This window comes from Artemia franciscana, chromosome 9, assembly GCF_032884065.1.
Source record: "Artemia franciscana chromosome 9, ASM3288406v1, whole genome shotgun sequence".
Classification (NCBI taxonomy): Eukaryota; Metazoa; Arthropoda; class Branchiopoda; order Anostraca; family Artemiidae; genus Artemia; species Artemia franciscana.
The window spans coordinates 19,398,143-19,422,942 of NC_088871.1; the positions used below are offsets into that span (position 1 = coordinate 19,398,143).

The 24,800-nt window shown below is 36.0% G+C and overlaps 1 protein-coding gene across 1 annotated transcript; it reads right to left on the bottom strand.

Annotated features, from left to right (window-relative positions):
• Positions 1-10,602: 10,602 nt before the first annotated feature.
• LOC136031113 (zinc finger protein 718-like) lies at positions 10,603-17,692 on the bottom strand. Its single transcript, XM_065710425.1, has 2 exons — positions 17,324-17,692; positions 10,603-11,812 (listed from the first exon to the last, which is right to left on the bottom strand). Exon 2 carries the CDS (start codon positions 11,795-11,797, stop codon positions 10,745-10,747), a length of 1,053 nt encoding a protein of 350 aa, XP_065566497.1. The 5' UTR covers positions 11,798-11,812; positions 17,324-17,692; the 3' UTR covers positions 10,603-10,744.
• Positions 17,693-24,800: the final 7,108 nt, after the last annotated feature.

Here is a 24,800-nt window from a genome sequence, read left to right on the forward strand (position 1 = left end):
TCTTCGCGAAACTTGTACGTTGATTTTTCTCCTCGAGGAACTGATTTTGTTCATGGAATGTATTGCATGCTGATTTTTGTTCGTGAAACTTCTTGACTGCACATTTTCTTAGAAGTTGTTAGATGTTACTTCTTATCTCTGCGGATCTTGTACATTGGTTTTTCGGCCTGTAAAACTGATTTTGTTCATGGAACTTGTTGTGTAATCATTTTTGTTTGTGGAAATTGTTGCATGCTAGTTTTTGTTCAAGAAAATTTTTTCATGCTAATTTTGATCGTGAAAAAGTGATTTTTTCATCTTGAAACTTATTTAATTCTTAGAACTTGCGTACTGATTTTTCTCATGAAACTTGTTTAATGTTTCTCTTCGTGAAAGTTGTATATTGGTTTTTATTCTCTTTAAAAGGATTTTTTCAGGAAACTTTTGGCATGCTGATTTTTGTTCTTTGAACTTGTTGCGTGCTAATTTTCGTTCGTGAAAGTTGTTGTATGTTTTTTTCTCTTCGTGAAACTTGTATATTGATTTTTCTCCTCATGAAACAGAATTTTTTATGGAATCTGTTGCTCTCCAATTTCTGTTCTTGAAACTTACTGAGTGCTGATTTTTGTTCTTGAAACCTGTTCAGTGCTGATTTTCGTTAGTGGAACTTGTTGCATAAGGTTTTTTTCTTTTCGTGAAACTTGTAAATCGATTTTTCTTTTTGCAAAAGAGATTTTGTTCATGGAGATTGAGCCTGCTGACATTTTACTCGTGGAACTTTTTTCAAGGAACTAGTTGTGATTTTTTTTCGTGGAACTTGTTGAGTGCTGACTTTTGTTTTTTGTTCATTTTTCTCTCCGTGAAACTTTTATTTGGATTATTCTCTTCGTCAAACGGTTTTTTCAGGAAAACTTTTGTGTGCTGATATATTTTATGAAACTTGAAGGAGGTTGATTTTTTTTTTCTTCGTAAAATTTTTACACTGGTTTTCTCCAGGTGAAACTGATTTCTTTCTACGAACTCGTTGCATCATAATCTTTGTTAGTTGAACTTGACGCAATTTGTTTTTTCTCTTTGTGGAACTAAAACATTGATTTTTCTCCTCCTCGAACAGATTTTGCTCAAGGAACCTGGTGCGTGCTGATTTTTGTTAGAGGAACTAGTTACCTTCTCATTTTTTCCGTTAAACTTGTTGCATGTTGATTTTTCTCTTTGTGAAACTTGATCATTGATTTTTTATCCCAACTGATCTTGTTCATGGAACTTATTACGTGTAGATATTTGTTTGCGACACTCGTTCCATGTTAATTTTTCTCTTCGTGAAACTTGTACGATAATTTTCCTCCTCGAAAAAACTGATTTCGCTCATGGAATTTGTTGCGTGCTGATTTTTGCTCATGGAACTTCTTGACTGCAGTTTTTTTTTAAAACTTGTTGCATGTCGATTTTTATCTTTGTGAATCTTGTACATTGGTTTTATCCCCTGTAAAACTGAGTTTGTTCATGGAAATTGTTGTCTACGGATTTCTGTTCGTGAAACTTGTATGTTATTCTGTTTCTTGATGAAACTTGTAAATTAATTTTTTTCTGAAACCGTTTTTATCATAGAACTTGTTGCGCGCAAAATATTTTTTTCATGGAGTCCTGACTTTCGTTTTTTAAACGTGATATATCTTCATTTTTCTCTCCGTGAAACTTTTATTTCGGTTATTGTTTCCGTTAAACAGTTTCCTTTAAAAAAAAAAATTTACATGCTGATTTTTTCCTAAAACTTGTCAGAGGTTGATTTTTCTCTTCTTGAAACTTGTACAATGGTTTTTATGCAGGTGAAACTGATTTTGTCTAGGAACTCGTTGCACCATGATTTCTGTTCGTTGAACTTGTTGCATGTTGTTTTTTCTTTTTGTGAAACTAAAACATCGGTTTTTCTCCTCGTGAAACAGATTTCGTTCATGGAACCTGTTGCGTGCTGATTTTTATTAGAGGAAGAGTTGCCTTCGCATTTTTGTTCATAAAACTTTTCGCATGTTGATTTTTCTCTTTGTGAAACTTGATCATTGATTTCTTTTTATCCCAACTGATCTTGTTCATGGAACTTGTTGCGTGAAGATATTTGATTCGTGAAAGTTGTTCCTCGTAACTTTTCTCTTCCTGAAACTTGTACTTTGATTTTTCTCAACGAGAAACTGATTTCGCTCACGGAATTTGATGCGTGCTGATTTTCGTCATTGGAACTTATTGACTACCAATTTTTTCGAAACATGTTGTATTTTAATTTTTGTCTTCGTGAATGTTGCACATTGGTTTTTCTCCACGTTAAACTGATTTTGTCAACGGATATTTTGTTCAAGAATTTTGTTTCAAGGTTTGTGGAACTTGTTGCATGCTAGTTTTCATTCATAAAACTTGTTTCGTGCTAATTTTGATTGTGAAACATTGATTTTTTCATCATGAAACTGATTTTATTCTCAGAACTTGCGTGCTGATTTTCCTCCGTGAGACATGTTGCATTTTGTTTTCTCTCTTCGTGAGTTATACATTATTTTTTATTCTCTTGAAACGGATTTTTTCGTAGAACTCGATGCGTGCTGATATTTGTTCCTGGAGCTTGCTGCGTGCTCATTTTTGTTCGTGAAACTTGTTGCATGTTTTTTTCTCTTCTTAAAACTTGTATATTCATTTATTTATTTGAAAATCCGTCAATCATACGAAATGAAAAAGACGGAGTACGAACATGTAAATATAAGAAAATATATAAGAACATATCAGAAGAGACATAACTAGAAAGAGACTCAACTAATAAAAGGGCAAACAAAATAGCACTAAAATGAATAAAATGACTAAATTTTCAACTGCAACATAAGGGTCAGTTATGTAATACTTTTTAATGAGGATTGAGTTTCTGTACCAGGGAGGAAAACGTAGGAGGTATTTAGCAAAACGGAAGAAAAGCGCACGGATTTTAGACAATTCAGCCTTCGAGAATAGTTTCCAAAATGGTACCAGGTGCAGAATATGAGGTAAAACAGTAGCGTTATATAGGCTGGCAAGGAGGGGGCGGCTAAAACGGGATTTAGCAGAGACTATGGAAGCATACGAGCCGGAGATTCGTCGATTGAGGTGTCTGATCAGTAGAAGACGTGTATGCCTTAGAGACGGGCCAATAGGGACTCCAAGGTAATTTATGTGGTCAGCAGTATTCACGAGATTTTCACAAAAAAGCAGTGAAGGCACGTGTGGTGTTTTTTGCCAATTGAAGAGAACTATCTCGGTTTTCTCAGGGTTAAAACTGAGGCCAAGTTTTAGATATTCGATTTTAAGTGTTTCAAAAATGTCAGAAGCTTTTTGCAATGTTCTACTTAAGTTCAAGACGTCGTCGGCGTAGCATACTAAGGAGGTGTCTATAGAGGAAAGAATGCATGAGGTTGGGCAGTTATCTTGTGATTGAAGAACATGATTATTGAACAAATGAGGGGAGGAGACAGCTCCCTGGCGGGCACCTTTCAAAACGGGGATCAATTTTTCATGAGGCCGGGGAGGCAAATTTTTATCGGGAGGAAGCTTTAGGCGAATGGACAGCCTCGAGTACATATCACGTAGGGATCGAACTATGCAGGGATTCAGACCTCGTTGTGAAGCTCTTAATAACATTGCAGCGTGAATGAGTGAATCGAACGCACGGCTGATGTCATGACTAGCAAGACTATGCTCTCTCCAGAAAAATCCACATCGAGTAGCACACTCACTACAGCCGTCAAGGCATCAGCACAACCAGTGCGGCACTTAAATCCGAATTGACGTGGCGGGTTGTAGCATTTAGTTTACAGTTCATTAATGAATAGAAGCTCGAATAGTTTACATAAGGATGTGGCGACTGTAATGGGGCGGAAAGACGAGCTTTGATGTCATTTTTCCCTTTCTTCGGAATGGGGGTAAGATCCTCTACGCAGAAGGATGAGGGAACAACACCTTGCGTGAAGATCATCTGCATAAGAAGCGACAGATGCATAGCGAGAACCAAACCACCATGTTTAATATGGATAGCGCTAACACGGTCAATTCCGCAAGAAGACATACTTTTCAACCGACGAATTGCTTGAATAACTGACTCTAAACTGACAACAAAATCACCGTGCGGAAGCTTATCAAGGAACTCATCCAATTCTCTCTCGTACATGTCTACAAGCTGGGGATTAGGAGCAGAAAATTCACTCGCATAATAAGAATACCAATCCTCGACAGGGATTCAGACGGCGACAACAGAGGGGTAGGCTTTGCCAAAGATACAGACTTGAAAAAAAATTTCGATCCTGTTTTGCACAGGCGGAATAGATATCAACGAGAGATTTGCGGTGGAGGGAGAGCTCCTTCGAGAATCTACGCTTCGTAGTCAGTCTGATGCCATTAATGATACCAGATCTTGGGCGCCCACAGTCTTTCCATACCGAAAACCAGAATTTTGCTCGATGACCAGCGGCTACCAGCGAATGATTTTCGGGCCATTTGTGCACCATCCCTTTACGAACTTTTACTTTAGGTACCTCTAACCTCTCAGCATGAAGGAGAGCGTGACAAATTTCAGTACAAATAATATTGAGACAAATTTGGACTTTTTCTTTAGAGAGATCTTTCGGTTTTTGGAGGAGATTAAAGGGAATACGGATTTTATTAAGAATTTCTTCTGTCACCAGAGCAAATAGTTGCTTATCAGCCTTAAGCCAATCAAGACGAAATTTAGGCTATTGACTTTCTTGGCGGGTTTGGTGACAATTCGATGAGACAATATGTACAGAAGACGAGATAGGAAGGTGGTCAGAAATTTGATAGTCCGTTACTACCCTATCATTTTGAACAGTTAAATTATGGGAAATGGCAACATGGTCTAGATTTGACACACTGGAGGAGCTGTGAATATATGTAAAATCCCTATCTTTTCCTACCACAGCAAGGTAATCACCAAAAAGATTCTTAATCAAAGAGGTACGAGATGATTGTAGAGAAGAAATCTCAGAAAGATTGCAGTTGAAATCTCCAATTACTACACAAGAAAAACCCTGGCGCTTAATTTTAGATATACATAAATTTAGTTTCTCACAAGAAAGGGCAAAAAGACGTTCTGAACGCTCATCTTTATAATCTGTTGGCAAATACACATTAATAAATACACAACTTTCAATTCGTACTGCGAGAAAATTGTCAAACTTTTCGAATAGACTGGACAGAACACATGACCGAACAAACGAAGCTAGGCCTCCTGAAGGTCTTCCTCGGCTGCCGCTCTGTTTAGCTGGGACTTTGTAGGCCCTCGTGGTATGATTCAGTTCTAGCAGGTTTTCACTTTGAACGGTAATAAAGTGCTCTTGAATGCACACTACATCATGTTCGACACTTAAATCACTAAGGATCGGGAGCTTCTCAATGAACGAACCATTGATGTTCCATGACATGAAGCTATAGCACTTGCTCATGATTTCTGTAGTTGCCTGTTTTTGGGACAACTAATACTGTAGCAGGTATGACCTGGCACTTTACACTCTACACAAAAAGGGAGTTTTGAGCAGGGAGCTTCGTGCGTGGAAATGTGCTCATGCAAGGCACATTTTGGACATGTTGATGGATTTTCACAGTTGGAAGCTAGATGGCCTATCCTGTGGCAGTTGAAACAACGGCGTGGAAGGAAGACAAATTCTTGGGCTTGTAATCGTTCATAGCCAATTCTAACCGAGTTTTCAAGGATAACTTCAAGATCACTCCGCGTCTGAAAATATACTTTATATGTTCTCGACTTTCCACACTGGGTTACCTTCGTACATTTTGGTATTAATTCTTCGAGCTTCGAGTGATCGATATCCTCCGGCACGCGCTTGACCACGCCGATATAAGCAGATTCTTTTAATGAGGCATTTAGACTTGGGCTTGATGTTTTCATAGTTTCAACTATTTTCGTGGCTGCTGTCTTAGTTCGAACGACAAGTTTCCACTCGTTTTTAGTGCGCTTTAATTCCATAACGTCTTCCACAGAGTTCTGGCATATGGAGTCCAAGAAAACCTTGCGTTCGTTTGGGCCTTTAAGGTCAGTTGGTGGGTTTTTCACCATAACAGCGTATGACGGCTTTGAGGGGGGTGTACAATTTAAGGATTGTTGAGAGGGCTTAGGCAGGCTCATTTGAGGGTGGGTTAGCGTTGCTAGAGCACCGTCCAACTTCCTAGACATTTCGTTTATTTTAAAAATAGCTGTGGCACTAACGGCATCGCCTATTGCGGGAACTTCACAGGGGCTGAATATCACGAATTTAGGAATGTTCACTTTTTGCTTCGCGGCGTTTACCAAGGTTTTCGACATTTCGAGAATATTGTCCTCATCTTTGGCACGGATTACAACTCTATTAGGCTCATTAAGTTCTGTATGGAGAATATTGATTTTCTCCCCGTGAAGTCGAATTTTTCATAGAACTTGCTGCGCGCTCCTTTCAGTTCGTGGAACTTGGCGAGTGCTGATTTTTGTTCACGAAACTTGTAACATGTTGGTTCTTCTCTTCGTGAAACTTGAACATTGGTTTTTCTTCTGAAATTCGTTGGATGATGATTGTTGTTTGTGAACTTTGTTGCAAGTGTTTTTTTCTCTTCGTGAAAGAACGTTGATTTTTCTCCTCATGAAACAGATTTTGTTCATGAAACCTGTTGCGTGCTCATTCTTGTTAGTGGAATTTGTTGAGTGCTCATTTGTGTTCCTAAAACTTATTGCACATTGATTTTTCTCTTTGTGAAACTTAATCATTGTTTTTTTTTATCTTTGCCCAACTGATCTTGTTCATGGAATTTGTTGCGTGCAGATTTTTTATTCATGATACTCGTTCTATGTTAATTTTTCTCTTCGTGAAACTTCTACATGGATTTTTCTCCTCGAGAAACTGATTTCGTTCATAGAACTTATTGTGTGCAGATTTCTTATTCGTGAATTTCGTTCCATGTTAGTTTTTCTCTTCGTGAAACTTGTACCTTAATTTTTCTCCTCGTTAAACTGATTTTGCTCATTAAACTTGACGCACATAGATTTTTTGTTCGTGGAACTTTTTGAGTTCTGATTTTGTTCTTTGAACTTGCTGCGTGATGTTTTTTTGTGCTTTTTAAACTTGTTGTATGTTTATTTTTCACTTCGTGAAACTTGTATAAAGATTTTTGTCCTAGTGAAACTGATTTCGTACATGGAACCTGTTGCAATCTGTTTTTTTCGTGGAACTCTTTGCGTGGTGATTTTCGTTCGTGAAACTTGATGTGTGCTGATCGTGGAAATTATTTTGCTCATGGAACCTCTTGCAATCGGTTTTTTGTTCGTGAAACTTGTTACATGCTCATTTTCGTTCGTGAGACTTGTTGCATATCAATTTATCCCTTCCTGAAACTTTTACCTTGAATTTTTCCTCGTGAAACTGATTTTGTTCATGGAACTTGTTGCGTGCTGATTTTTGTTCGTGTAACTTTTTGTGTGCTTGTTTTTGTTTATGAAACTTGTTGCAAGCTGAAATTTTTTCTTCATGGAGTCTGTATATTGATTTTTATCCTCATGAAATGTATTTTGTTCAGGGAACTTGTTGCGAGCTGGTTTTTGTCTTGGAGCTTCTTGTGTGCTGATTTTTGCTTTTAAAACTTGTTGCAGATTGAATTTTATCTTCATGAAACTTGAACACTGGTTTTCCTCCTCGGATATCTGATTTTGCTGCTGGAACTTGTTTCGTGCTAGTTTTGTTCGTGAAACTTCTTGAGAGCATATTCTTGCTCTTGAAACATGTTGAATTTTATCTTCATGAATCTTGTGCACTGGATTTTCTCCTCAGAAAACTGATTTCGTTCATGGAGCTTGTCGTGTGCTGATTTTTATTCGTAGAACTTCTTGAGTGCTGATTTATGTCTTTGAAACTGCAAGCATGGTGATTTTTTTTCGTGAAACTTGTACATTGGTTTTTCACCTCGAGAAATTGCTTTTGTTCATGGACTTTGTTTTGTGCTGATTTTCGTTCGTGAAACTTGTTGCATGTAGTTTTTCCACTTCATGAAAGTTGTACATTGATTTTCCTTTTTGTGAAACAGATTTTTTCATGGAACTTGCTGTGCGCTGATTTTTTTGCTTGTGAAACTTGATGAGTGCTGATTTTTTTGTTTTAAATTCTCCTCGCTGAACAGTTTTTTTCATGGAATTATTCTTCGTGCAACTTGTATATTGGTTTTTCTCCTCGTGAAACTGATTTTGTTCGTGGAACTAGTTACATGCTGATTTTTGTTTGTGGAACTTTTTTTTACACCGATTTTTGTTAGTGAAACTTGTTGCAAGTTTATTTTTCTCTTTATGTAACTTGTAGATTAATTTTTCTTCTCTTGAAAAATTTTTTTATTGAACTTGTTGCGTGCTGATTTTTGTTCGTGATACTTGTCTTACGTTGATTTTTTTCTTCGTGAAACATTTATGAATGATTTTCTCTCCTAGTTAATGTGATTTTGCTCATGAAATTGTTGCGCAATGATTTTTGTTCGTGTAACTTGTCGAGTGCTTATTCTTGCTTTTGAATTTGTTGCATGTTGATTTTTCTTCGTTAAACTTGTAGATTGGTTTTTCTCCTCATAAAACTGATTTTGTTCTTGGAGCTTGTTGCGTGCTGATTTTTGTTCGTGAACTTGTTGCATGTTGTTTTTTTCTTTTTTGAGTTTTAACTATTTGTATAATATTTCTTTTTTATTTCCTAGTAAATGAAGTTCTTTTTTCAGATCTTGACAATAGTCCTTCAAAACCGTTTGGCAATTATCCAAGTATTTTAAATCTTATCTGTAACTCACTCTACATTGTAAAGTATCTTTTTTTCTACAGTTTTGTTTTCAAATGTTTGAAAGTTTGAGAATTAGAACATGTAACGTACCGTCTGGAAATTACCTTAAAAGGTAGAAAATTTTAAAGAAAATTGGATAGTTGATAAAATTAATTCGTAATTATACACGATTAAAGCTGAAATTTTGTGTAAGTAATAGGCTAGATAATCTGTATTTATTGTTTTCAAGACTTCTGTTAAGTCAAAATCAGGTCTCTACAAAGTAGGCTAGTTGATTTTTAAGCTGGGGAGTGACCTAGGTACAATATTCTGTTTTCATTACTTTCCCCTATACTTCGAAGGACCCGAAGCGACAAGCATGTAATAAATTTAGGGTGTACCAAAATAGGAAAAAAAATGTCAAATGCTAGATAACATTGGACAATTTCTTCATCAACACTAGCACTAGTTTCCATTCTAGTAAGCTTTGTCCATTCAGGTGCATGGGATAGCCCTCAAAAATAAGGTAACATGGGTAAACCAATCGATTTTGGGGCTAGGATTTTCCTAGTTTTCCTATGGTACAGATTGATGTCGTATGGCAGAAATGAGCAAGCATTTTTGAAAGTGAAAAGCAAATCTATTGTTTAGCATGGAAAAGTTCGCGATTTGGTAGTTTTTGTCTAGAATCATCAGTTTTTACCTAGCACAAGTAAAACTTTGTATAGGGTAAAACTAACACGAAAGAGGAAGATACTTGGCAAAAAAATACACTTGTCATAGAGATCTGGCTTGCACAAATGCAAGTTATCAGGGCTTTTAAGTGAAAATTTTGTACATATCATTGGAAAACTTTTCCTTGTTCCAATCACTTTTACTGCTCAGTTTTTCCATGTTTGTACGATCTCGCACGTAGAATCATACGTGCAATCTCAGATCGCTTACAGTACAGAACAATGTTTACAAAATTCACAGAAACATTTACAAAAATTCAAAAATTTTGTCAATAGTAATTTTCATATTATATAACAAACAATTAATTCAATAACAAGAAAATTTTGGGACCAATTTCCGCCCTTCATATTAATTTTAAACTATTACTGAAATAATTGACCTAAACAAAGGCATAATAAGGTAAGTATAAAAGGTAAAAATTATACCACCTATAGATTATAGGAAATAATATATTTTCATTTTTACCTTTCATAATGCGCCTTTGCGGAATTTCGTTTCCCATTCATTTCTAAAATTTGACAGACTATTTTTAAAACTAATTATAATTCATTAGTTACTATTTAACTAGGTAATATCAATTAAATAATTGATCATTACAATATTCATTAATTAACTAATGTAATTAACAAACTATATAGAAAACAAGCTATGAAAAACTGATAATAAACCTAATTTCTGAATCTTCCTTTCTCCATTGTTTTCTAAAATGCAGCATAGGCTAAATAATCAAAGCAATGACAAGTTGACAACTATAATAAACATAAAAAATTCATTATTTATCTTGTAAGAATAGTGTAATCAATAGTGTTGCTTCCTACACAAGAACAGTTCTTGTTAACTCGTGCGTAAGTTTAACTAAAATTTTAATAATTATGCATATTCCTTCCACAAGACGACAGTAGCATCAAATCAAACCTGTCAATATCTTTTTTTTTTTTAATTTCGTTATTTAGTTTTATGGACACACTGATTTTGCCTTGAACCGCATAGATATCATATACAATTTTTTAAATGTCATGAAAAGAAACAGGAGAGGGGTATTCCTAGGTACACGGGAAAATTTTATAAGGACAGAGAACTTGAAAAGCACTTCAATAGTACAACATGTATTTACATAACATCAAGTTTACTCAATTACTATATTATATTCAAGTTGTTAATTAGGTCTCTTTTCCTCCTCTTCTTCTCTCAAGAAATGAAGCAATTTTAACTGAAATTAAGTCACATTACAATTAGGTGTTCCCATTTTCGTTTTTCTTGAACATCACAACAAATCTATGTGTATTCCTGTGGTTTTGCAACTTCTTATGACTTGAAAATACAAGACCACATTCTTGGCACTGATTAGCATTTTGTTTATCGGTATGTCTTCTTGTATGGTCGTTCATAAGGGATTTCCGAATTTTAACTCCACATATTTCACACACAGTCATTGGTTCAGTAGGAATGTTTAAATGATATCTGATATGTTTGTTCAAAGTCTGCTTATGCGAGAATGCCTTCCCACAATGTTGACAAATGGAAGACTGTTCACTGTGCTTCGATCGCATATGATACCTATGGTGGACAATTGTTGGAGAAATGTTTCCACAAACTTCACACACAATGCGCTCGACATCAAGACCATGAATGGAAGCTCGATGTAATCTTAATGCAGGCTTAGTACTGAAGGAACAAGAACAAACTTTGCAAATGTGCTCACTCTGAGTTTTTTTATTCACATGCGTTCTAATAACATTCTTTGATTGCAACTCCTTCTCAAGAAAATCTGGGCACTTTTGACCGTGAGAGAAGTCCAATTTTTTTGGCTCATGAATTTTTTTTGACGGGTCGTTTATCATATCCACGTCTTCTATGATTCGTTTTTCAATGGAAATATAGTTTACAGCTTCGTGATCTGCTTCATAAAAGTTTGAACTTATAGCAGGCATTGATGCGTCTATCTCACTAGATTTTACTTCACATTCAACAACTTCACCAATATCTGATTGAAAGAAGTATAGGGAATCTCTATCACTGTCGTCAACCGTCGCAACTCCGTTGCTACAATCATTGGTTTCTTCAGAACATTTAACATCACAGAGCTTAGGAGTTCTATTGTCTTGACATTGCAGTTCTACACAACATTCACTGGGATTGAAAAGAATGGTACCATAGACACTATGCACATGAGACTCAGTCTTGAAGCAAAATCCACACACTATTTCAGAATCTTTTGCGCCTAAATTTGCCTTCAAAACATTAGGGCTTAAGGAAAGTAAACCTTCTACATCAAGCTGCACCATTTGAAAATTAATTCACTGCAAAAAAAGAGAAGAATCTTTTGTAATCAACACTGAAGTGGATAATGGATGCATAATGTAGAAAACTATAGAAAGACAAAAGTTGGAGAAGAGAAGGCAGTTTATTGTAGCCAGTTAACCTTTGCAAACTCTCTTTGATAAAAATATGTAGTTAAATGTCTAAAACTAATGCTATGTCCTCTCAGCAATACTCATTAGTTATATATTTTTTTCTAGCTAACACTCGGGCACTGGATACTAGATTAAAGCTAGAATCCAGGAAAAGAGAAGTACCTAGCTTTGGTAAAGAGCTTCCAGACTTTTTTCTAGACAAATTCACTTATTTTCTAGTATATACACTAACACATGGAAATCTTGAATAATTTAATGATAATGAGCAACCAGATTTAGTAACAATTTTTCCAGGAAATGGTATTTGTAGAAGCAGTACAATCGTATGTTTTTTTCGGAAGAAAAATGTTTGCTTTGAACAAAAAACATTTGAACAAAAAAAAACGTAATGTGCAAGAATAAATACAAAACCATGTGGTGAGATTTCAAAATATATACAGGTTAGAAAACCCTGTCAAAATCCCAATGATTCTTGAAGAAGATAGTATAGCAGTGACAGCACCAAAAGATAAAGTTAAGATACCCTTACTGAAAATATGATGGCTCATACAACCATCAAGGAACTAATAGGACAATGCTAGACAGAAATAGAGTGAACATAAAGAGAACTTAAAGATGCTTGTTTTTGTCCACCAGGGCTAGCAGGCTACCGAAAGCTACTGCTAGTATTTTGTACTTTTTATAAATTTATCGTAATAACTCTATACTGAAGTGTCATATGGAACCAAAATTGGCAATTATTGGTGCCATTTCAGGATTAGAAAGGCTGGAAATCATAACAAGCAGCGGAAAGCGTGCCGTTGTAACCTCCATGGCTAAAAATACTTAACCTGGTGTTTGCAATCTTCCCCTGATTTATGCTCTCCGTCCCAGCTTCCTCAAGTGACTAAAAATTAAAAGCGCGTTTTGAAGAAAAACTGACTAATGACAAAGTTCATTTTTTTCTTTTTCATCTTTGCTTTCATGAAAACAATTGAATTTTTTCTGCAGCTGCCCGAAGATATCCAAAGTCAAAACCCAAGCTTCACCCTGAGCGCTATTACCTTCTTTGGTTGTGGCTTTTCATTTTGTGGTACGTACACTGAGCTGAATACGAAACGTTCATAGCCAATCAGAAGTTTCACCATAAGAACCACCACATATTTTCTAGATTTTGCAGATTGCAGATGGTAAATAAGAGCTCTGCGAGTGGTACTTATCACATTGCTAGCAAAGAATTTGGCTTCCATAACCGCCCTTATGATCCTTCCTTTGACAGTCCAAGGCTCCTGTACCATCGCTAGAAACGTTTGTGTCTGCAAAAATTATATTAAGCAGGCTGACAGCAATGCAAATTGATCGGACACCACTCAAGATCCCGCAGGTCATAAGCTGGACTCTTTCCAGCATTAGAATATGTTAGAGCTTTAGTCAAGTTTGACCCTCATTTAAGCTTCGTCTGTCTTTGTGAGAGCGATGAATTTACTTAACTGTATTACTCTCATCTTCATAATATAATGAACCATAAGCCATTGCTGTCTTTGGGCCACTTGGAGTCCACGAATGTTAACTAAGATTCATTGTCATTTTGCAGCAAACTTTCCCATCAATGCTCACTCAATCCACCGATGAAGATCTTTCATTCGTGAATTGTACAATTAGTATAAACTTTTCTATTCCTTTTCTATTAAGGAAAAATTACCTTAACCTTCTTTTTTTACCACTAATTCGGGACCTTTGTTCACAACAAATTTATTTCAAGGCTTGGATGTGAATGTTGCCTCGGAGGATCCCCTTGCGCAAACCTTCAACCATCCCCTCTGGTTTGCGATCTTTTGCTAATTGAATATACGCCAAATTATTCGTCGTCTGACAGGGCATTCTCTTGAGCGGTCACCTTAAACTCGGGTCGCTGTCTTGATGGTGGTCTCAGAGAATGGAGGACCCCAAACTTTAGCACCTTTCCCCTTTCTCTCAATTCTAATCTAGAGTTTCACCTTGGAAATTCGTTGCTTACTTCTACCCTAGTTATCCCGAGTAGTTCAAGGTACACAGAAAAATTTTATATGGATTTCCTCTGAGGGATATTTATTCTCAAATATTTAAATTACAAATTACTTTTAAAATACCATAAGTTCATACAAAATTTAAAAGACACTTCTATAGTTGTCAAGTTGTTAATTACGTTAAGGCAGGACGGACTCTCAAGAAATCTTCCTATACCTCCCATGTCAAACATTTGGAGTTTGCCTGACGTTCCTGAGTTAGTGATTTCGGCGGTTTTTATGTCAATAGAAATAAAAAAATCTGATGAATATTATGATTAAATCTTAAAGCCGACAATATTTTTTTATAATTCCAAAATAATTATAAAACCTGTTTCGGGTTTGCATTCTAGATTGCTATGGCTTGACATTGTCGTTGTGGGGTATCAAAAAATAGAGCAAAAAATTTTCTATTCAACAACTAGAAACTTATTTCTATAATTAGACACTTATTTATATAATATATACGTCCTGGCTGCAGTCCCTTCAAATACTTTACATATTTGTGTTCCGAAGTTAAAAATTCCCCTCAGAAGATTAGATTCAGCTGTAATCGAAGCGTGTGAGAATGCATAAATTACACAAAGGGACTAACCACTCGGATTGTTCAGGAGCGATTCAGTAAAGCATTAGTTAGTTGTAACCTGCTTAAACAGAGTCTAGAGAATAAGTAGGGTGCAGACACCAAAATGCCGGTTAATAAATATATAAGAAAATTGTATTGTATAAATAATTACAAGAAGAATAGCTAAGGATAAGCTGCGTCTAATCCTAGGGATAAACTAAACACAGCACAAGGGCCGAATAAGAAGCAAAGGTCTTATTTTAAAAAGAACGACTTATCGTTTTGGTTATTATTGTACCATTAAAATAAATTCAGGACAAATTAATGTATTGTAGTATAAGTAAAATTTTGCATAATCTTCGTACTGAAATAAGAATTAAAGATATATATAACAAGCTAATTAATAACTAATTTGAACGAAACAAAATGTCCCCAGGGTATTTAAATTTGTTATAGCAAGACTCGAGTCTTGCTGTAGAACTACCAAAGCAGTCAATGACCAGTCTCAAGTCAAAGGCCTTTCAAAGAAACAATTCAACCCCTTAGTAATTAAACCCCAATAAAAATCACCCATACCAAAGTAGTCAATGACCAGTCTCAAGTCCAAGACCTTTCCAAGAAACAATTCAACCCCTTAGTAAATAAACCCCCATAAAAATGGTCACAACCCCAATAAAATTCTTACATAGTTCTTGTTATTGACGACAGTAACATGGACAAAAAAAAGAAATAAGTGAGGGCTCAATTTGCCAAATGTGCGGGCCCATCGTGAAAAGTTGAAATTAAATTACCGTGCTAGAGGCAGACCAAACATTTGTTTATCAAAATATTTGTTAGAAGGCTAAACGGTTACTTCGGTTCACGAAGAATCAAGTTCCAAAAAAAATTGGAACAAATTCCCCTTTTGAAATGAAAGTTAGCACTTCTGGAAGAAATTTGGGATCAGACCTACTGAAAGGGTCACGCTGGATTGTGGATCTACCTTACCTTTTTGAGAATTATGAAAAGCTTGTGATTCGCCACATGTAAGTTTTTCTTTGTCTCTCATTTTAGGTCATTGATTTACTGCTATCAAAATTATTAGGATGGGGAATTATTCTGGGTTACAATTAATACAACTTGTACCTTAGTAATGTTTGATAATTCTCTTTTCTACTATAGAGAAAGAATGTTCGATAACTTTCAAAGATATTTTCATCCCAAAACAACAGAACGCTCCGACAGTATCTGTTTAGGTTGGTTTAATTTCACTATTTAATTTAGAGCTTATATAGAACAACCGGCAGTTGTTTCGCTATTTCTTTAACAATCTCATCTTCGTACTCACATCTCCTCTTTCGTCATTCAAGTTCTGACTCTTCTCTTGTCATTTTTCACGGGTTATCTATCACATTATTTTCAAACTACGGTTTAGACAAGACAAGATTTATTTCTACAAAATGGCTATCACAAGCCCAAAAGGGCTAAATTCACACTGTATTGTCAATAAAAAAATTAAAAAGATGGTGAATGTCAATCAGTAACAAATATCAAACCAGTTTAAACTCATAAAATTACAATCAGTAAAAAAGTCAAACGATAAAAAAGTCTTAAATTAAAACAGGGGAAAAAATTGAAGAAAATGACAATTTAGTTTACCTAGCAAGAATTGTAAAGTTTGCAATTGCAAAATAAGCACTCAAACTACAAGTTAAAAGTGGAGTGAGAAGAGGGGATCGTTACTAATGTAAAATTTCAAGTATGTGAAGGATGAACGTTCTTCTATATCTTTCAGTGGAAACTCTTATTGGGGTAAGAAGGGAGATTTTGTTGAAATAGGACGTGGGGCAGAGGAGGATGCAGGGGGGCGCCCTCCCCCTGACATAGTAGTAGATTCATGGTTGGAACCACTTGCTCTGGTTCGGTTTGGGACGATTTTTTTTGTATTTGGTTTTTAATAGTCGAGTTTTTAATTATTAAGGCTGTTTCTTTTTGCAAACAAGTTTGAAACAAGGTTTCAGTTACTTTTTGCAGTCTCTCTTAGGTTTTATTAAAGACACATGAACCCAAAAAGTATTTAATTAAATTTAGGTTTATCAAGGGAAAATGTCCATACTACCGCAAATGCCAACTGGGAGGCAAAAATCTTCATTCGTAATAACAAGGAGGGGAGATTTAAAATTCTGACTAAATCCGCTGCTAATAGTAGCATTAAAAAGCATTATATTTCTATTTCTTTGTTCTATTTTTCCTGCTACACCATAAAACGAACTATTATTTAATGTTTACTCAACAATTAGTTTCAAAAATGTATGATACCAATTTTTTTTTTGACAATACAAAGTTTAACTAACTCGCAATAGTCGCCAGAAGTGCAAATGCTACAAATTATGCAGAAAAGACAAAATATATTATTTTTTTTTGTAGAGGGTGAACAACCTTTTAATTTGTTTTTATGGCGAGGTGGATCTTATAAACTTACTTTTTTTGTATCAATATTTCTAATCGACTTTAATTTCAACAGAACTCCTCAGATTTTATATTAAATTAGTTCATGTCCAAGTCTTTGTCCGCTACCTACCTACGACTTAGAAATTGTTGCCCCTTTCCTTTAAATTGCTGGTATTTCTTTGTCCACAAGTCCCCCCCCAAAAAAAATCCTGGATCCACCCCTGACGTGGCGGGTGGGTAAATGTTCACTAGGGAAAAGGGAAGTAGTACAAGGGTTGTGCACGGTATTGTTGGCAAAAAACAAGAAAATTTGTACTCTCATTTCCTTAAGGGTGACTAGATTTGTTCTCCGAAGAAGGGAAATGTAAGGCCCTTTACCCTGTTTGAAAATAATTCTTAGAGACGTTTTTTGAACTGCCTCTATTCTGTCCTAGAGTTCATTGGAGATGCCAGGATGCCAAACCGAAAAACAGAAAAAATATGTATTAATTCAAAAACGTTCAGAAATAAAATAAAAAAAAAGTTTTCTAACTGAAAGTAAGCAGCGACATTAAAACTTAAAACAAAAAGAAATTACTCTGTATATTAAAAGGATTTTTCCCTCCTCAACGCCCCGCTTCTTACGCTAAAGTGTTTTTTACTGTTTTAAAAAGTAAAATTGAGAAAAAGAGTCAAACTTTAGCGCAAAGAGCAAGGCGTTGATGATGCTCAAGACCCTTTGATATACGGAATAATTTCTGTTCGTTAATGTCGCTCCTTACTTTCAGTTAAAAAACTTCTTTTTTTCATTTTATTTCAAACATAAAGGGAACTTACCAGGAGAGGTAATTTCAAACAATTCGTGGTAACGAACTGTAGTAAGGAGCGACCCGGCTCAATAGTTGCCAAAACTCTAAAAAAACAGAATTTTGATACCAAGAGTTACACCACAAGAATCGCACTTTCATGCTGATTTTAAATATATAATTTTCATCAAGTTTAGTCTTACTCATCAAAAGTTAAGAGCCTGAGAAAATTTTCCTTTTTTAGAAAATTGGGGGAAACACCACCTAAAAGTCATTTAATCTTAACGACCATCAGATTGTATCCAGATTACCATTAGATTCAGGGTATCAGAGAACCTTACTGTACAATTTTCAAACTCCTATCTACAAAAATGTAGAATTTTGTATGTTTTGCCAGAGAACAAATCCCGTATGCGTGTTTATTTGTTAATTTTTTTTCCAGAGGTGATCGTATCGACTCAGTGGTCCTACAATTTTGAGAGAGGGCTGATTTGAATGGAAATGAAAAGTTCAAGTGTCCTTTCCAAGGGACCAAAAAATTGAAGGACACCTAGGCCCCCTCCCACGCTTATTTTCCTCAAAATTGTCCAATCAAAATCCTGCGATAGGCATTTTATTCAGCATAGTTGAAAAACCTTATAACTATATCTTTGGGGACGACTTACTCCCCCACGGCCCCTGTGGGAGAAGCTACAAGTTAGAAACTTTGACCAGAGTTTGCTTATAGTAATGGATATTGGGAAGTGTACAAACGTTTTCAGGGGGATTTCTGGTTGGGATGAGGGTTGAGAAGAGGAAACTTTCCAAGGAGGAATCTGTCACGGGAAAAGAAAATTTCCATGAAGGGGGGGGGGGGGCAGGATTTTCTAGCATTATTTAAGAAAAAATAATGAAAAAATAAATATGAAATAGTTTTTTCAGCTGAAAATAAGGAGCAGCGTTAAAACTTAAAACAAACAAAAAATATTATACATATAAGGGGTTCATCTTCTCCTAATCACTCACTCTTTACGCTAAAGTATTTTTAGTAATTTCAACTATTTATTCTACGGCCTTTGTGATTCAGGGGTCATTCTTAAGGAATTAGGACAAAATTTAAGCTATAGTGTAAGGAGCGAGGTATTCACAAGTGGGCGAATCCCCTCATATACGTAATAAAAACACACGAGTATAGAAGTTCTTTAGGTAAGCCAATTCGTAAGTTATGTATATCTTTACTAATGAAAACCTTTGTAAACAAGAGCTAAGAGCTCATATGACACTTGTGACGAGGCAAGAAGAGCTAAGAGCCAAGAGCTCATATGGTATGAGCTCTAACAAAATTCTAAGAATCAATAGATTGATTTAAAAGGAAAATCAGAGGCTTAATGCTAGTCAGGATTTTAAATAAGAGCTCTGAGTCACGATTTCCTTCTAAATATCAAAATTCATTAAGATCCGATCACCCACTCGTAAGTTATAAATACCTAATTTTTTCCAATTTTTCCTCTCCCTTTACCCCCCAGATGGTCGAATAAGGAAAAACGACTTTAACATGTCAATTTGTGCAGCTCCCTGACACGCCTACCGATTTTCATCGTCCTGGCACGTCCAGAAGCACCAAACTCACCAAATCACTGTACCCCTCCCCCCCCAACTCCCCCAACGAGAGCGATTCTGGTACGGTTACGTCAATCACGTATCAAGGACATTTGCTTGTTCTATCCACCAAGCTTCATCCCGATTCCTCTACTCCGAGTGTTTTCCAAGATTTCCCCCTCAAACTCCCCCAATGTCAAAAGATCTGGCCGGGATTTGAAATAAGAGCTCTGAGACATGGATTCTTTCTCAATATCAAATTTCATTAAGATCCAATCACCTATTCGTAAGATAAAAATAACCCAATTTTCACGTTTTCCAAGAATTCTGGTTTCCCCCTTCAATTCCACCCAATGTCATAGGATCTGGTCGGAATTTAAAATTAGAGCTTTAAAGCACAAGATCCTTCTAAATATCAAATTTGATTAAGATCTGGTCACCCTTCCGCAAGTTACAAATACCTCATTTTTCCAAATTACCCCCCCCCCCCCCCCAGCTCCACCGAAGAGAGCATATCCGATCCGGTTATGTCAGTCATGTATCTTAGACAGGTTTTTATTCTTCCCATCCAGTTTCATCCTGATGTCTCCGCTTTAAGTATTTTCTAAGATTTCCGCCCCCCCCCCCAATGACGCTGGATCCGGTTGAGATTTAAAATAAGAATCTGAGTGACGAGGTCCTTCTAAATATGAAGTTCCATGAAGATCCGATCGCTCCTTCGTAAGTTAAAAATACGTCATTTTTTCAAAATTTTCAGAATTAACCTCCCCCCCCAATAGAGCAGATCCGTTCTGATTATGTAAATTACGTATCTAAGACTTCTGCTTATTTTTCCACCAAGTTTCATCCCGATCCCTCCAATCTAAGCGTTTTCCATGATTTTAGGTTCCCCCACTCCAAACTCCCCCCAATGTCACCAGATCTGGTCGGGATTTAAAATAAGAGCTTTGAGACACGATATCCTTCTAAATATCAAATTTCATTGAGATCCAATCACCCGTTCGTAAGTTAAAAATACCTCATTTTTTCTATTTTTTTCAGAATTACCCCCCCCCCCCCATTACCCCAAAGAGAGCGAATCCGTTCCAGTTATGTCAATCATGCATCTAGGACTTGTGCTTATTTTTCCCACCAGTTTCATCCCGATCCCTCCACTCTAAGTGTTTTCCAAGATTTTAGGTTTCCCCCTCCCGACTCCCCCCAATGTCACCACATCCGAACGGGATTTAAAATAACAGCTCTAAGACACGATATCCTTCAAAACATCAAATTTCATTAAGATCTGATCAACCGTTCGTATGTTAGAAATACTTCATTTTTCTATTTTTTCAGAATTAACGCCCCCCCCCAAATGGTCAAATCAAGAAAACAACTATTTCTAATTTAACCTGGTCCGGTCCCTGATAATTTAATCGTCCTAGCTAACCTGTAAGAAACTAAAGTAGCAAAACCGGGACCAACAGACCAACAGAATTTGCGATTGCTATATGTCACTTGGTTAATACCAAGTGCCATAAAAACTAAAAGCTCTAGTTGCTTTTTCGAGCAACAAGAAAATTGGAGAGCAACTGGGCCTCCTCCCCCGCTCCTTTTTTCTCAAAATCGTTCGATCTAAACTATGAGAAAGCCATTTAGCCAAAAAAATAAATATGCAAATTTCGTTTTAATTATTCATCTGCGGAGAGCCGAAATCAAAACATGGATTAACTAAAAAAAGTTCAAAAATTAAATAAAAAAACAAACTTTTTAAATTGAAAGTAAGGAGTAACATTAAAACTTAAAACGAACAGAAATTACCCCATATATGAAAGGGACTGTTCCTTCCTCAACGCCCCACTCTTTACGCTAAAATTTTTACAGTATTCAAAAGTAGAGTTGAGAGAAAGAGTCAAACTGAGAAAGAGTCTTTCATATACGGGTTTTTTTCTGTTCGTCCTAAGTTTTAATGTTGCGCCTTACTTTCATTTAAAAAAGCTTGTTTTTTATTTAATCATAAAAAAGTACGGATAAAAGTTCTGAAAGAATATCTGCAAAGGCTTTAGAGGATTTGAGAAATTGATGAGCTAATTCGATCCTCATAACTCATAAAAGCATATTGATATTTTTAATCATACTAATAAGAACACTGTGGATTACTCTAATAAAAATCCAAACGACAGTTGAGATGCAACTGAACTTGGGGCACGGATTTTTACTTTGAATTTGATTTTAGGGAGTCAATTGAGGCTTAATTTTTCTTGGAATTCGGTTAGTAATTTTTCTTGGAATTTGGTAAATCGACACGGGTCGATTTAGAGGGCATTTCCCGTCAACCCCAAAGAATTTTGTAAAATTTTAAAATACTTGGCTTTTCTGATTGGTAGTTTCAGGACAGCTTTTGGCCCGCTTACATACATAAATAAATTTCGGTGGTTTAATCTGACAATGAAATACAACGAACTTTCGGTTAGATTGTATAATTTCCACTTCTCACACATTTCTAGTTATATTTTATTTCATATTTTAATTAACCTACATCGCTCACTACTCTACATACTACCAATCCTTTCTGAAGCTATAGCACTTTCCTTTCTACCAAAACAATAAAATCGCTACTTTTCTATTTCACTTCCTCACAACCAATTAGCTTTTTATTTACAGGTGCCAAGACATCAATTTGGTTTCAAATATGATGTTTTCTAAATAATATAGAGCTGGATTGCGCTCAAGATTCATCTTCAAATGCGAATCATGTCATGAGGAAGCCACAATTCACACAGAAAAGCCCCTTGCTCCTCGAAGGCTTAAACAAACTGACTCAATGGAAACCATATTCTAAAAACGGAAAAGGACTGATTTCGATAGTGTGCATACTATCAGAAAGAAATACAAAACAGAAACAGGAACATTAAGCGTCATCAAAGAGGTAGTGGTTAGTGCAATAAATGGTGGAATGACTCACGCCCAGGTTCAAGAACTTTTCTTTACGGTTAGAATAAATAATCCGTCTCAAAAAGCCTTTACGAAATTTGAGTAGAATTGGAAAAAGTTCTATTTGACTATCTTATCGAAAATGGGAAAACCGAGCGAAGGATGGCACCGGAAGCAGGTGAGAAAATTCACCCAAATGGAGCTGTAGAGACATGTGTTATAGCTGATGGAAGCTGGTGTATACGAAGCTATGGGAATAGGTATCGTTTACTCTCAGGCTGTGGAGTGGTGATAGGTTTCTGTTCGAAGAAACTCTTAAATCTAGGAATTAGAAACAAATATTGCAGTACTTGTGTGAAATACAGGCATCAAGTAAATAGATCTGTTCCTGACCATACATGTTTTATGAACTGGGAGGGGCCTAGTACAGGTATGGAGTCAGGTATATTAGTTGACGCATTCCAAATAGCAACAACCATACACAATCTAAGATATGCTCGATTTGTTTCCGACGGCGATTCGAGTACCCATTCTGAAATTATAGCAAGGGTACCATATGGCAGAAATGTAGATAAAATTGAGTGTGCTAATCATGCGTGCAAATGCTTGAAAAACAGACCATATAAGAAGCACCATGAATGCAGAAGATTTCTTAGTGCCGCAATAATAAAGAAAATGTGTGATTTGGCCAGAAATGCAATTGCATGTGCCACCACAGAGAAGAAAAGCGTTTTAAATCTTTTACTGTTTTAAAAAGTAGAGTGAGAAAGAGTCAAACTTTAGCGTAAGAGCAGGGCGTTGAGGAGGGAGCAGACCCTTTCATATAAGAAGTAATTTCTGTTCGTTTTAAGTTTTAGTGTTGCTCCTTACTTTCAGTTAAAAAACTTACTTTTTAATTTAATTTCTGAACGTTTTTGAATTAATGCATCTTTTAATTTTGGCTCTACACAGACGAATAATTAAAACGAAATTGGTATATTTTTTTTTTGGTTAAATGGCTTTCTCAAAGTTTTGACCGAATCACTTTGAGAAAAAAAGGAGCGGGGGAGGAGGTCTCGTTGCCCTCCAATTGTTTTGGTTACTTAAAAAGGCAACTACAACTTTCAATTTTTTACGAACGTTTTTGTTAGTGAAAGATATACGTAACTTACGAGTTTAGCTTACGTAACAAACTTCTGTATTCTGTTCGTTTTTTTAATGCTGCTCCTTACTTTCAGTTGAAAAAACTTTTTCATATTTATTTTTTTATTGTTTTATTTTTAAATAATGCTAGAAAATCCTGCGCTCCCTTCATGGAAATTTGCTTCCCCCCTGACAAATTCCTCCATGAAAAGTTCCACCAATATAACCCCCTGTTCTCAACCCCTCCCCCAACCCAAAAATCCCCCTGAAAACGTCTTTACACTTCCCAATAACCATTACTATATATAGGCACTGGTCAAAGTTTGTAACTTGTAGCCCCTTCCACGGGGATTCTGGAGAGTAAGTCGTCCCCAAAGACACAGTTATAAGGTTTTTCGACTATGCTGAATAAAATGGCTATATCAGAATTTTGATCCGGTGACATTGGGAAAATAATTAGCGTGGGAGGGGGCTAGGTGCCCTCCAATTTTTTTGGGGTCACTAAAAAGGGCACTATAACTTCATTTCCGTTAGAATGAGCCCGCTCGCAACATTCTAGGACAACTGATTCAATAACATCACTCCTGGAAAAAAATTCCACATTTTTGTAGATAGGAACTTGAAACTTCCACGGTAGGGTTCTCTGATACGCTGAATCGGATGGTGTAATATTGGTTTTATTACTTTTAGGGGGTATTTCCCCCCATTTTCTAAAATACGGCAATTTTTCTCAGGCCCGTAACTTTGGAAGGGTAAAACTGATATATTTAAAATCAGCACTTAAATGTAATTCCGTTGATGTAGCTATTGGTATCAAAATTCCGTTTTTTAGAGTTTTGGTTACTATTGAGCCGGGTCGCTCCTTACTACAGTTCGTTACCACGAACTGTTTGACAAAATGAAGTAAATTGGTCACTTCGCTATGAGCAATTATTTAAATTTTACCTTTGTAAAATAGGTCTGCATAAAGTAAAAACCAAAAACATCTACTTTTTACTTGTAATTTCCACAAGTTAATACCACAACCTGGCAAATAATGATGACCAGACCACAGGCACGCACGCAGGGGAGGGATTCACACACCTCAACTTTGTAAAATGCTTAATATTCTCAGCGAAATGTTTAATTTTCCCGTGTTTTCCTGGTATTTCTTTCGTAAATGTTGAACCCCCCTCCTCCCAAAATAAATTCTCGAATAATGATTTCTCTAATTTTTTCCTCGAATAATAGTTCTTTTGCAAATAAATATTCCTATTTACTTGCTTTTTACTCATATTTACAAAGAATAGCAATGCAATAATCGTAATTTTCAGTGAGAAACCCCTTGAGTTTAATGAGCGGCAGTGAAAACTGATAACCTTGAGTGTTTGAAAAATTTGCCGCATATGAAAAATAATGGACTAGGGAGTACAATGTCTGGACATCCGCTAGGCCTTAAATTAGATCTTTTTTTCCTCCTC

Excerpts from the sequence above, each read along its gene's own strand:
- LOC136031113 (XM_065710425.1), bottom strand. The coding sequence starts at position 11,797 with ATGGTGCAGCTTGATGTAGAAGGTTTACTTTCCTTAAGCCCTAATGTT.